The sequence below is a fragment of the Lepisma saccharinum genome, chromosome 15 (genome assembly GCF_977018435.1).
Source record: "Lepisma saccharinum chromosome 15, izLepSacc3.1, whole genome shotgun sequence".
NCBI lineage: Eukaryota > Metazoa > Arthropoda > Insecta > Zygentoma > Lepismatidae > Lepisma > Lepisma saccharinum.
Window position 1 is genome coordinate 30134597 of NC_139243.1, and position 15026 is coordinate 30149622.

Genomic DNA, 15026 nt, shown 5'->3' on the forward strand with positions numbered 1-15026 from the left:
TGGCCCACAAACCATTCATGGGAGGTTCAGTTAGGTTAGGCAAGCATAGTTATAACATTTCATTCGTAAAACTATGCATATGCACCTATATAAAAAAAATTCAATCGGCTTGTTTTCAAATTTCCAGACGTGACCCCCGGTTTTTTACAACAGATTCGTGATTAGGAGGTCAAAATTAGTTAGTATACTGAAAATTAACAAAATTGGAGACTTTCTCTATATTGTCAATTCGGTCCGAAGTTAGTGTGTGCTCACTATGATATCTCAAGCTACAAATTATTTTTATGGTTATGTAGAACCACTACCAGAAATATTTTTCGTGCCCAAGCTATATGCCATAAGGGTAAACTTGAAACATTTCCCACCACTTGAATGCTCAAATATCTACTGGCAGACCTTGCCAGGCATTGCACTAACAGAAGCTCTGGAGACAGCACATGCATTGTTCATTGCCAGCCAGTGCTCGTGGTTGCCGTTGTGAGGGAAATGTGAACACTTGGTTACTACATTCATTGTGAAGGGAAGGGCACCTAACACATAAGGAGCGGGTATTTCAGATGACAAGCAAAAAATAATTTAGCTCGCAGAGTTTGAAATATTAGTTGCTATATTTTCTTGCCCTCTCAAAGTCTTTTGAAACAGCATGGTCAGTTGGCATGTCTGCAGCAAACATACGTGTAGCAACAAAAGGTTGGAGAAGACAGAGTACTGTATGGTGGGATTTGTTTCAGGATAAATGTTGTAATGTTGATGTACAGTTTGCACCTTGGGGGCCATTGACCCACTGTACCTCCTCGAGAATTATGTTGAATGTTTTTTAATCAGGTCATTCCATGTCAAGTGAACCAATGAAAAACACCTGAGCATCTTTAATTTTATTCATACTTAGTTGTTATGAAGTACCACCTAAGGTAGGAAAATCTGCAAGATTGCAGATTTGTATCTGTTGTTGTTCTCCAGTTAGAATCCTCTGAAATATGGAAAAAAGCACAATTTTCGGCACACATGCAATCACAAAAAAAGTCATAAATCAAGCTAGAATTGACGTAGAAGGTTGGGATAAGAACCAAATTGTTGCTTTTGCTATGAGCTTTAATTAGATATATCACATTACTACTTTTCAATTTTTTTTCATGTCAAGGTCATTCAAACTTTTTAAAATAGAATTTTCCAAAAACCTATATTTTGAAATTTTCTAAAAAATACACATAGAAACATTCAATATAAGTACTGCAAAAAGAAACTGATTACCAGGGTGTAGTTAGAGATTGGTTAATTCATCAAACTCTCCAGACTCACAATTGCCTATTTTGGTGGAGCAGGAAAAGTTTTTATAAGCTGCAAAGAGAAACTGTGATATTACAAACATGGGTTTTTCCTGTTGCGCATATGTATTTCTGTATATACAAAAATGCCTTGGCAAGATTGCTAATAGCTTACCATGCGAAATAACCATATTTTAAATATGCATTGTTGTTATATTCGTAAATTACACAGGCATCAAGGTAATGTTGCAAAAAAGTTGTGGCAACGCCCTTACATACCTAACGTTGCTACATAATGTTCAGTATATGTTGCCACAACGTTGTCAACCTACGTTGCAGCAACGTTGAAATAAATGACCCTTAAACGTTGACACATTGTAACATTGTGGTAACATTACCTTGTTGACTGGAGAGTGTCTAAGGGATGATTTCACTTTTAACACTTCAAGAGGCATTTTAAAAGATGTAGAAAAAAGTAATATTTTAATATATTTATGTTTTATATAACTTAATAACTCCACCAACACACACACACTTAATTTACCGTAATACTGTTGATTTTTTAAAAAATGGACTTTGTTTACAAAGGCAACCCATGAGACCCCCCCTCCAACATCAATTCTAGCTATGGGCCTGCATTGACGAGGGGACACTCCCAGTAAACACCCACATCCACTTTTGTAGGAAGATCGAAATTCAACCATGTAAAATAGTCTACTACCAAGGCAGCGAATTGTTCAGAATATTTATAAATGGTAAGTGACATTTTGGTCATTCCTGAGTTCATTAACACATTCGGGTCTGGCCTCATAATACAGCATTGTTACCTCTGGTCTGCGGTTTTTGGTTGTTTTTCAAAAAATCATAGAAAAAATATTTTTAATTTGTTTTTATTTACCACATGTTTCTTAAATCTACAAAACTTCCTCTTTTCAATGAACAAAAATTTGTTAAATTTTATTTTCATTTTCAGACGTTTTTTAATATTTTTTTCAGCAATGTTTTGTGAAGAAGAAAAAAGTACAACATTGTAAAAATGTTAATATAGAGATATTTTAAGTTCGTAATCTGGAAATTTCAGTAATTAACTACATAAACTATCAATACATCTTTTGAATCTTGCATAAGAATACTTCTTATATGCACATAACAAAAAATAATTACAAATTACAAGTAATTATCTCTTGTATGAAAAAGTGGCTGCAGGACAGGACCAGACGATGTATCAGTTGGTTCTGCGTCATCTTTAAAATTAAACAAATAAATAAATAAGCTAAATAAATAAAATAAATTTTCATTTTACATACACTATACAAAATAATAAATGGAAAAACTAAAAATATATCAGTGCATGTAGGAGAATCAAGCAAGAGGTAAGATGAATAGACCCAAAAAAAAATTACCTCTTCTCACTTCATTCATAAAATACTAGAGTTTGCAACCCTGTTTATATTGTCGACAATAATTATTACGAATATAACCTACCTTCCAAATCTTCAAATTCATCTGCATCATCAAAATCGTCGCTACTTCAAACTCTGAGGCGGAATCCTCTATGCAGTCTGGATCTAACAACGCCATTCTAAACAATGCACAGTACATCAACCCGACAACAAATAGTCCCACGTGCGAGATAAAAATAGCACATGAGTCACCTAGCAGTCGGAATTTCAACAGAGGGGCTTGAATGAACACGCGCATGAGACGAAGTACGAACATGGCCCGTCGTTCAATCGGCAAAGCGATTGCATACCGCAGGACGGGCTATGCCCGTCGTTCCTCCACGTTGACTTTAAGCACACTGCGGGCTATGCCCGTCGTGAGACCCCAATGTGTTAAGAAAAAAAAGGTTATTAGAAGCTATACTGTAGATGAATTGTTTTCATGTTGTGTTTACCAACTTCAGAAGGCTTCACTGAGTCCAATGCAAATTGTATGACATGGCAGTTTCACTCGAAAATTGAAGGATGGCACATTTTACTGAGTAAATAAAAAAATGACCAAAATGTCAATTACCATGTTTTACACCTGAGCCCTTCAAATATTAATAATAAGTATTTGAATGCAACTATACCTTGTCATCCTACCAGAGCTTACCTTATCCCCTTCCCTGTGAAATTTTCTGACAAAATGGTTTCCCGTTCTGTGCATTTTTTTTCCTGAATTCGCGTAGTAATATTTTTAAGTAGCTACTGCTTCAGCACAATTTATCCAAGTATCATGGTTCATATGTCTTTCTCTTCAGAATAGAACAGGCTTTCAAATGGTACTATGCACATGTGTACATCAAGTATGAGGAAAGGGAAATCGGGGACAATTTGGAAAATTTCCCTCCGTTAAATCCCTTTTGGTAACTTTGGGGGCCCTCTGGACCGGCCCTGGATATATATACCCAATTATAATCTACCTTGAAAAATACTATGGTCTATACGTAATGCTCCGCCAAGTTTCATTGCAATATCTTCAATAGGTATGAGGGATGAGGGAAAAATATTTTGCAATCCTGTTTGACAATACGGTTAGAAACTAATGGGGGATAATTCGGTAAATTTCCCTCCAAAAAATCCCTTTTGGTATCTTTTGGACCCTGTGGACCTGCCCAATATAAAGTTACCCGATTATAATTTACCTTAAAAAATACTATGGTCTATACGTAATGTGTCCGCCAAGTTTCATTGCAATATCTTCAATAGGTATGAGGGAAAAAAAATATTTCGCAATCCTGTTTGACAATACTGTTAGATACTATTAGAAACCCAAAAACCAAAAATAAATCACCAACAGTTCAAAAAATGCAACACCAAAAAAGATGTACATAAAGCAACTGACTAAACGCGGCACACAAACTAACTCAAGTTTGAACTTTGTCAGCATAACACAAAAACAGTTTATTTTCCTCTGAACTTCTTCTTCTTCTTTGTCGGCACTGAAAATCGTGACTAAATAAAGGGTCGTTGTTTATTCAATAGAAAAACACATGTTTCACCAACAAAAAATGTATTATTCCGTTCAACACAGGTTACTTCAGTCAAGAGATGTTCGCAGGCGTAATATTATGCCCAACACAGAATAAGCTATAGTGACCAAGGGCGCAATATTACACGGAACACAGGGAAGGGGTTAATAATGCTTAGTTTCAAAGTAAAGAGGATGATACGAACGTTAAATAGCTGACACTGAATTGTGTGGTTGCAAGTAACTGAATACATCCCAGTATTTTGGTATTGATTCAACCTTAATTTGCAATGCAACTATTAATGGAGTACTTAATGGAGAATATGTGCAACTATACCATATTTATTTGAATCCAAGACACCATCAAATGTATGGTACACCTTAAATATTACCTCAGCTTTGAGAGGGGGGATTAATTCCAATTTAAGGTGTACAGTCATGAATAAAATTAGTTCCCCCATAGAGTATTAATACCAGTAGTGGTATGGGGGAAGCATTTCTTTCCATGACTGTACATACCACTAACACTAGTTATACAGTATGCGCCAAAATATACAGTACTGAAATGAAAAGATGAACAAAAGTACATCTCAAAGCTGCTTATTATGAATTATACATTACTGAGGATAACATTAGCATGTTTTTTTTACCACAGTATGCATAATGTAAGTGTTCAAAGTGTGAACCGCCTTGCTGTAGACAGTGTTCATATCGTTCATGCAGATTCTCAAACATATCCTGAAACAAAGGTTGCTGCAGACTCCTGCAAAAGGAGATGATTGATTTGCTCACGTAATGCAGGCACAGTTTTTGGTGGATCTTCACAGTTGAACACACTCTCCTTTAACATTCCCCACAAGTAGGCATCAGGTGGTGTGAGATCGGGGGAATGGGACGGGTATGGGAAGTCAGTACCACGTGAAATGATTCGTCCTGGAAAGTTTTCCTGCAGCATGGCTAGAGATTCTCGAGCGGTATGACTGGTCGCCCCGTCCTGTTGATACCACTGTCTATTCATCTGAATGTTCCTTGCATGACAGAACCTTCTCAAATCCTGAAGAAATGGCTCGATCACTAAACCCATGTAGCGTTCTTGGTTGACGGTAAGAGCATTGCCTTCCTCATCTTCAACGAAATAGGCGCCTAATAAACTGTGTGCTGAGATGGCACACCATATCGTCACACGTGCACTATGTAGCGGTTTCTGGACGATAACATCTGACCGCTCAAAACCAAGGAAGCGAGTTGTCTGGCGATTGATGTAGCCGTTCAAGTGAATGTGACTTTCATCGGAGAACTACACATTATTCAAGAAATCTGGATCCTCGTACACCATGGCCAAACATGTTCCACAATACACCATTCTGGCTTGCATATCTGGCTCTGTCAAGCGTTGTCCAATCTGTATCCGGTACAGAAATCCACCTATGTTCTTAAACAATCGGCGAACGGACGTACTGCTGACGTTCAGTTTCAAGGCTGTTCGTTGTAGACTTCGTCGGGGCGAATGCAGCACCTTCTGGAGAACACGTGCGTGATTATCATTTGTCGAAACAGTAACTGGTCAACCAGACTTCCCCTTCCGTTGACACAGTACACTATCAGTACGCCGAAATTTCGTAACAATAGACAGCATAACTGTGTTACTTGGTGCTGTCTTATTAAACTCCTCTCAGAATTGTTCTGCCACCTTTTTCAAACTCGGTCCACCTTCACGACCGCTTCCGTATGAACGGAAATAATACTCAACAATGAATACTTTTTCCTCCGTCGAGAGACCCATTTCCAACAACAACTGCACAACACAACTTTCTTTTCACTACTGCGAACACGGTCAGCTGGAGCTATGCCCCGTTGACAAACGCAACTACGTGTTCGAGATGCACGAGTTTCAGTACTGTATATTTTTGGCGCATACCGTACTATTACATTGGCATTGCTATGTTATTGTTACATTTACCGTTAACATGTTAAGGGTGAGTTTTATCAATACCAGTATTTTGTTAAAACATTTGAGGAAGAACTTGATTAATGAAATTGGCAAATACTCCATTATGCTAATACCATGGTATATTTATACATATGTACTTGGACTTAAGATACCAAAGAAATATGATATATGAAATGCTGTATTTCTGTTTTCTTCCAGCAAACTGGTTCAGTACAATTCTTTGCTGATTATGATAAGTCCTTGGGAAATTATATAGCAGACGTGGATGGAAATGTATTGCTTGATGTCTATACCCAAATATCATCTCTGCCACTGGGGTACAATCATCCAGCCATGCTTAATGTAGTACAGAGCTCTCACAATGTGGTAAGTTTATATTATTTACTCTAGATTTTGACAGGGTTTCAACTGAACTGAAAATCATGGATAATCTGGCACAATCAAGGAATTGGGAAAATACATTTAAAAAATGGGCAAAGTCTTCAAAATGAATTGCATTTTAAACTTGCTTGGATTTGGGAATGAAAATAAATTCGATTTTTCTTGGGGGGAGATTCTATTTATAATGTTTTTATGGTTTATTTTTTTTTATATACAAGGATTGGAGCATAAGTCTTGGCAACTATTTGGTTTCATGAGAATGCAGGACCGGCACAAAAATCAAAATATATAAATGGAAGGGGACAGTATATGTTACTATACGAGGGGGGGCTGGAAAGTTCGTGAAATCACCCAGAAGGAATACAGCTGGAACAACCATTTTAATACATTTTTCAAGGTATTCCCCCCGAAGCTCAATACACGTTTCACAACAATGTTTCAACATTTGTAACCCTTTCAAATAGAAGGTTTTGTCCTGCCATGCAAAACAGCCCTCCACCTCCTCAACCAGTGCCTCTTCGGACGGAAAATGTGTGCCCTTGAGATGTTTTTTGAGGTTTGGAAAGAGGTGATAGTCGGATGGGGCGATATCAGGGGAATAGGGTGGGTGGGGTACACAGGTAAAGCCCAGATCCGCCAGCAATTGCATGGTTTGATGGGCCTTGTGCGAGGGCGCATTGTCCTGGAGAAATTGCACACCACGGCTCACTTTTCCCCGACGTTTTTCCTTCAGAGCCGCCTTCAATTCAATCAAATATTGGGAATAAACAGCAGCACTGATGTTTTCACCCTGTTTAAGATAGATATTTTATGAGGATGACACAGTCCTTATCCCAAAAGACCGATGCCAGAACCTTCCCTGCTGACCTTTGACTTCGGAACTTTTTCGGTCGAGGAGACCCACTGTGTCGCATCTCCATGGGTTGCTTTTTAGTCTGTGGATCATAATGGTGAATACATGTTTCATCTTCAGTCACCAGACAGCGCAAAAAATCATAAGGGTGTTGAAATTTGCGCACGATCTCCCGTTACATCTGCACTCATAACACCATTAAGCCTTGTTTCCATTATTATGAAAAAATATAAATATGCTGACCAAGGCAGTAATTTATTTTATTAAAAACATAAACTAAACGTAACATTTCAACCTTCTAGCATAATAAAGGAGAACCTTAAAAGAATTGAAAAAGCTATTGAAGATGGTCTCACCATTTTTACGAGAGAATATACATTTTACGAAATGAAAAGCTGGCAGGAGAAATTTAGAGAGAAAATAAAAATAAAGTTGAAAAAGAAGGGAGAGGGACTAGGATGGAAAGAAGAAAGGGGAGAAGAGGAAGAAGAAGAGGATACCAGAAGAAGAGTTGTGGTAATAGGGAACGTTGACCTATCAAAAGAAGAGGAAGCTTTTTTAAAACTAGGAAGAGGTTTCAAAGTTAAAGAAAGAAATGTAGATTATGAGGAAGTTATATATGACATTGAAGAAGCAGTACTCCATATAAAAGAAGAACCAGCTAGAGACAAGATTAGAAGAAGAACAGCAGCCATACTGAAGAAAGAAATGGGAAAACAAAGAAAAGTAGATAATTTGAGTCAGAATGAAAGGGAAGGGATAAAGAAAATCAAGAAAAGAAATGATGTGGTGATAGAGCAGGCAGATAAAGGAGGAGCAATTGTGGTGATGGAAAGAGAATGGTACGAGAGGAAGTTTGAAGACCTAAAAGAAAATGGATATGAAGAGATTTGTGGAACAGAAGAAGAACAAACTATAAAAGAAAGGGTCATACAAGACTGTAGGAGGAGTGGATTCAAGAAATGCATAAAGGAGACAGGAAGACTACCAAGTTTGAAGGGCTTTCCAAAGATACACAAAGAGGAGATAAAGTTAAGACCAGTAATGAATTGCAGAAACAATATTTTGGAACCCTTTGAAAAGAAATTAAAGAAAGTTATTGAAGTGTTAGTAACACAGCAAGAAAGCAGAGCAGTTAAGAACAGTGAGCAAGTAGTAGACCTCATAAAAGGACTTAAGTTAAATGAAATGAAGACGACAATGTTTAGCTTAGATGTAAAAAGTATGTTCCCAAGCATCAAGAGGGAACACGTTTTGGACATTATTAAAAAGAGAATGGGAAAGGAAATTATAGGAGAATCGGATAGTGAAAGGGTAGTGAAGGCGCTGGAAACCATTTGGAATAACGGTTACAGTATAATGGGAGATAAAATAATGTTAATGAGTGAAGGACTGAATATAGGTTCTAGCCTAAGCCCAGCATTGGCTGAATTGGTTATGAATGAATGGGAAAAGAAAGTGATAGAAAAAGGAGGTGACAAAATAATTTTGTTTTGCAGATATGTGGACGATTGTTTTGGCATATGGAAGGGAACAAAGAGGCAGCTTGACATTTTTGCCAAAGAAATACAAGATGAAGAAAGAGGGATTTTATTGGAACTTGAAATAGAAGAAGAAGGCAAGTTAAGCTACCTTGATATATTGATGAAAAGGAAGAGAGGAGAAGAAATTGAAACCGCTTGGCATCAGAAGAAGTGTGCAGCAGGTGTTTTCTGACACAAAAGAAGTGATGTAAGTGAGGTGACAAAAAGAAATTTCATAAAGAATATGGAGGACAGAATAACGAAAATATGCACGAAGGAATGTGAAAAAGAAGGCAAAATAAATAGCCTATGGAAACAGCTGGAAAAGAATGGCTATGAGAAGCAGGATAGACTGGACATAAACAGAAGAAGGAAGAAAAGAGGAAGGGGAGAATTGGAAGAGAAAGAAAAAGACGAAGAGAAAGAAAAAGAGAGGTGGTTTGGAATAAGGAGTATGGGGGAGACCACAGAAAAGATATGCAAAGTGCTTAGGAAAGTGGGCATTAAAACTTACAGGAAGGGAGGGAGAAGCATCTTAGGAATAGCGAAGAATGCAAACAAGAAAAAGGAAAACAGAGAAGAGGAAGAGGAAGGGATTATCTACGAAGTAAAATGTAAAGAATGTCAGAGTGTGTACATAGGAGAAACGAAAAAGAGACTGAAAGATAGGTTGAAACAACATAGGGATGATGTACGACTTAAGAGAGAGAGAAATGCGATATTTAAACACACGAGAGAAACAGGACATGACATAGAGTGGGATGAGGCTAAGCAGATAGGAAGGGAGAAGAGAATGCTAGTGAGAAAATGGAAGGAAGCCAAGGAAATAGAGAAGAAAAGTGAAGAAGACACAATGAACTGGAATGGGGGACTGAAGTTAAACAAAGAATGGAAGAAAGTGTTAGAAAGAGTGGAAAGGACAAGAGAGAAAGAGGAGAGGAGAAGGAAGAAAATGAAGGAAAAAGAGCGTGATATATAAAGCCCAATCCACATTCTATATGAAAGTATATATTTTTCGCCTTTTAGGTGAAAGTATAGTGAAAGCCACCTGCTAGATAGTTCCAAAACAACTTTCCATTAGTCTGGAGGGAGTAATGTTTTGTGTATATAATGCCCTGTTTTTGGTATCTTGTTACTTTTGTACTTGATACAGAGTCTGATGAAGACCTTGCTAGAAGGTTGAAACGTTACGTTTAGTTTATGTTTTTAATAAAATAAATTACTGCCTTGGTCAGCATATTTATATTTTTTCATAATCTGCACTCGTGTTCTCTTCTGGTCAGCATTCAGACATTTTGGGTTCCATTTCGCACTGAGCTTCCGCATGTCCAGATACTCTGATATTATGACACCCACACACTCACGCAATATCCCCAGATACGCAGCAATGGTTTTGGTGGATATGCGCTTATCCTCCATGAACATGTCGTGCACTTTGACAATGTTTTCCCTAGTCACTGCACTTGCAGGCCTGCCAGAGCGGGGTTCATCTTCAGTCTCACCATGTCCAGTCCTAAAACGCCTCACCCATTTGGCTACTGTTGTATATCCTGGGGCATGTTCCCCCAAAGTCTCATGCAAAGTTTTATGGATATCCATGGGGGATTTGTCTTGCAACACGAAAAACTTGATGACACTGCGAAGCTCATTCTTCTCAAATTTCCTTAGGTCCTCCGCCATCTCTTCTTACTGAACGTGAAACAAAAAAAATAACAATGACAAAAGGATCATATGCAGGATAAGAGGTTTACAATATATGCTCTTTCTAATGGCTACAACAATTTGTTTCAATTTTTATTTCTTCTGGGTGGTTTCATGAACTTTCCAGCCCCCCCTCGTAGAATGTATGAACACTGTAGGTCACATGCACCAGTGGTAGGGAAGCACCAAACATTCATAAACAACGACGTTCTATATGTGTTTATTACTTAGGAAGCATACGTTACATTACAGTAACAAAAGACGCACACACATATTTGTTCCATGAACCATCAAAGTAGTCCCCCAGACTTTCTACAACATGCTGTGAATGATGTGGGAGGCACCGAATATCATATGCCTCACCGTGTGTGATTAAGGACAAGTCATTTTTCACAGCAGTGACAGTGTCCTCTTGCGTCCAAAACAGTGTTCCTCACAATGGTTCCTTTACTTTACGTCCAGATAGTATGGGCTATTTCTGCACAAGGAACTCTGCCAGTCTGCACACTCCCAGCTTTTCATGACTGTAGCTGGTCACAGGTGTCCTCCCTGAAATGGTGCTGTCCACCTCGCAACAGTTTGATATGATAAGGCATTGTTCATGACAGCATTCTCTGTCATTTCTTTTCCAAAGAATGGCTAATCTGATAGATGCTTTTCAGAATGGATCACACCCATTCTGCATGGCATCTAATGACGTTGCTACGTTCTCCACAACATACAATTATATTGTGGTGTGATTGTTTAGCTTTGAGAAAAGCCTCCCCGATGGCATAGTGGTAATGTTGTCAATCAAGGGGTCCTGGGTTTGATACCTGGTGGAGGCACATAGTGGTTCAGATCCCACTTTAAAAAGTAGGTCCAGTCCCTAACCCTCATATTTTGAACAACGATAATAAACTTTCATTGAATACCCAGTACAGTTAAAAATTGAATATTATCATGTTAACCACAGAATAATATGGAAAATTATTTTTAAATTTAGTATAAGAGAGCAATAAATTTTATCTTCATGTATTGTGGTGACAATAAAACTAAGCTTTGTAGAACTCCATTGTGCATAAGTTGTGTCTCATTATGCCTTTCATTCTACTCCAGAAAACAATCATCAACCGGCCTGCATTAGGTGTATTTCCAGGTGCTGACTGGCCTCAGAAACTCAGGGATGTTCTTTTAAAAGTGAGTATATACATACTGGGTACTTGAAAATACTAAATAAGGGTTAAAAAGTAATATATTGAAGTTTGGGGCATAAACGATTCACTTTGTATAAAATCTGTCTCAAAAGAAACAGAATTTTAGTCTCATTTCTCACAAAGTAAACCGCTTCACTGTTTATCCCCTGCATTCTTTCTGCTCTGGGATGGCCCTCCTCCCTTTCTCTCTGTCTTTCCCCATCCATGTCTTAACCAGTATTCAAACTTGGAACCATTGACTTCATAGCACGTTCGCTGACCACAATGTGGAGGCCAGCTGATATGTTTTATAGGGTGACTTTGTATACGAGGGTCACTATTTATATTTTGAGCCTTGGCAACAGTGATTGAAGTTAGGCGCGATTTGACGTTTGCACGGAATCGTCTGGCATTATTGACCATAACGTACTTCAAATGTCAGTAGCTTCATTTGTGTTGTTTATGTTGCCTTGGAGATTGCGCGACAACAATAAAATGGAATTAACTCGTGAACATTTTCGTGCGATGATTTTTTACGATTTTCGACGTGGATTATCAAGACAAGAGTGCATCGATCAACTTACTTCCACATTTGGCGATGAAGCCCCATCCTTTGCCACTGTGAAACGCTGGTATAACGAATTTAATCGTCGCCGCCATTCGCTCACCGACGAGATTCGCGAAGGTCGTCCAAAATCAGTTTTTGTTCAAGAAAACATTGATGCTGTGCAAAACCTAATACTGCAAGATCGTCATGTGACATACTGTGAGATTGAGGCAACCATAGGCATTAGTTCCACCAGCATATATAAAATATTACATGATCATTTAGCTGTGGGAAAGGTATGTTCTCGTTGGATCCCACACAATTTGACAAAAACTCAAAAAGACGCTCGCGTCAATTGGTGCAAACAAATGCTCAATAAATACAATCGTGGTGCTTCAAAAGACGTATATAAGATTGTAACAGGTGACGAATCATGGATATATGCATATGAGCCGGAACGTAAACAGCAGTGGACTGTGTGGGTGTTTCAAGATGAACCCAATCCAACAAAAGTTGTTCACGCTCGATGCACATCGAAACAAATGGTCGCCTGGTTTGCCAGAGGTCTTCGGTCAAATACGGAAAACAAACAAACGCCGTCGGATCATTCTTCATCAAGACAATGCCAGCTGTCACACATCTCGTCTAACAACCGACTTTATGAACAGTCAAAAAATCGAATTGATGGGTCATCCGCCGTACAGTCCTGATTTGGCACCGAATGACTTCTTCTTGTTCCCGAATGTCAAGAATAAATTACGTGGACAACGATTTTCATCGGCGGAAGATGCCGTTGATGCGTTCAAAAACCATATTATGGAGGTGTCTCAAGAAGATTGGAAAAACTGCTTTGACAAATGGTTCGAATGAATGCAAAAGTGTATTGACCATAAAGGAGAATACTTCGAAAAACAATAAAGCAGTTTTCAATGCCAAATTCCTGTTTTTCATTGTTAGGCTCAAAATATTAATAGTGACCCTTGTATAAGTGTGTGTGTGTGTGCAGGCACACACTCAATCCTATTTCCCTCTCATTTTATGCAAACCCTTCTGCCTGCCTTCCTTTGATTCACTGTGTGTGTGTGAGAGAGAGAGACTCACTGACTTCCAGAAACTTCCTTTCATTGCAGCCACAACCATTCTTAATTATAAGCTGAAGGTAGAAATTCAACCAAAATAGGAAACTGTAAGGAAGAAAATATAGCAAGAGGTTTTTTCAAGGATGATGGAGATAGTAGACCTATTCCTGGGGGAAAATGTAATATAAGAAAGTATAGAAAAAAAATGATTTATGAACATTATTAGGCTCAGTCAATAAATAACGAGGCAGATAATATTTCACAGTATTTAATAAACCTCGGGAGTATTGTCCGCCACTGTTTAGGCATTTATCCCACTGTGATACTAGTCGCAAAATGGCATGCTCGTAGAACTCCTTTAGCTGCTGTTGGAACCAATTGCGCTCGTACTCCTTGATGTCATCATCCGATTGAAACCTTTGTCCCCGCAGTGCTTTTTTGAGCTCACCGAAGATGTGGGAGTCGCACGGGGATAGATCTGGACTATAGGGGGGCATATTTCAGACATTCATTTGTTGCATTGGCTGTGTGTTGTTTAGCGTTGTCGTTCAATAGGACGACACCACGAGAAAGGTGAGTGGGACTTTTTGATTTGATTGCCTTCCTGAGCTTCGTTAACGTTTCACAATACTGCTGGGCATTGATCGTAGCTCCATGCTCCAGGAAGTCGATGAGGAGCGGTCCCTTGCAGTCGAAGAAGAACAAAAGCATGACCTTGCTGCCACTAGTGTGGAGGGTCTTGAACTTTTTTGATGGAGGGGAATCTGCATTAGGAATCTCTGCCTTTGCACATTCCTTGCCAGACACGTATCGCCATCTAGCAGGAAAACGTGTGCGAATCAGCTTTGTTACACCTACACCTCCATTTTGGTTTCAGAATTTTATGTTTGTTTACTTAGAGTTTCCACATTAGATGAATATGTGTAATTATTTCTGTTAATTGAAAGAGCAACTAAGAGCAATCAAGTCTACTATAAGTTGACTTAATTTGTACATATATCTTTTTCTTGCACAACCATAACCCATTATTTAAAATAAGGTAATAGAAATTTCTATAAGTGAACTCAAAAAAAAAAAAAAAAAAAATTGGAACTGGATTTGAAAATTCAGGTGCCATTTATTTTTTCTACCCCAGAATATAACCATCTAAGATGTAGTTAACAGAATATAATGCATTGGAAACCTTAAAATGTCATTTTGGTTAATATTGGGGATGAGATGATACAGACATTGGTTGATTTATTTATTTATTTACAAATACTCTTCGGGGATTTTGGGCTTTCAGATGCCATGTGGCACTTTCACAGAGTATAATTATTTTGGCATGTATGCAAATTTTGAAGTTCGTTTGTAATTTTGACCAGTTGTGTGTGAAAAATGGATTTTCTGATTACATAACATGTATTTTAATATTATGATGTAATTCTGGAATGTTTTAAAGCAAACTCAGTAAATTGAATAATATAATTGGAGTGATATGCTTACACACTAATATTAATAAATATTTTGAACATTTATAATTAATACAATTTTGGATATTGGTATCTGTAGGAATCGGTAAGTGTATTGGTTATTGTTTAGAAGTGCTATCGGCTC

At 38.1% G+C, this 15026-nt stretch overlaps 1 protein-coding gene across 1 annotated transcript in view; it reads left to right on the forward strand.

Annotated features, from left to right (window-relative positions):
• Gabat (4-aminobutyrate aminotransferase) overlaps positions 1-15026 on the forward strand; it is a 78721-nt gene that overhangs the window by 2368 nt on the left and 61327 nt on the right. Inside the window, exons 3-4 of the mRNA XM_083136786.1 lie at positions 6370-6537; positions 11728-11808. Coding sequence (XP_082992912.1) covers positions 6370-6537; positions 11728-11808 — 249 coding nt within the window. The remainder of the gene's footprint in view (positions 1-6369; positions 6538-11727; positions 11809-15026) is intronic.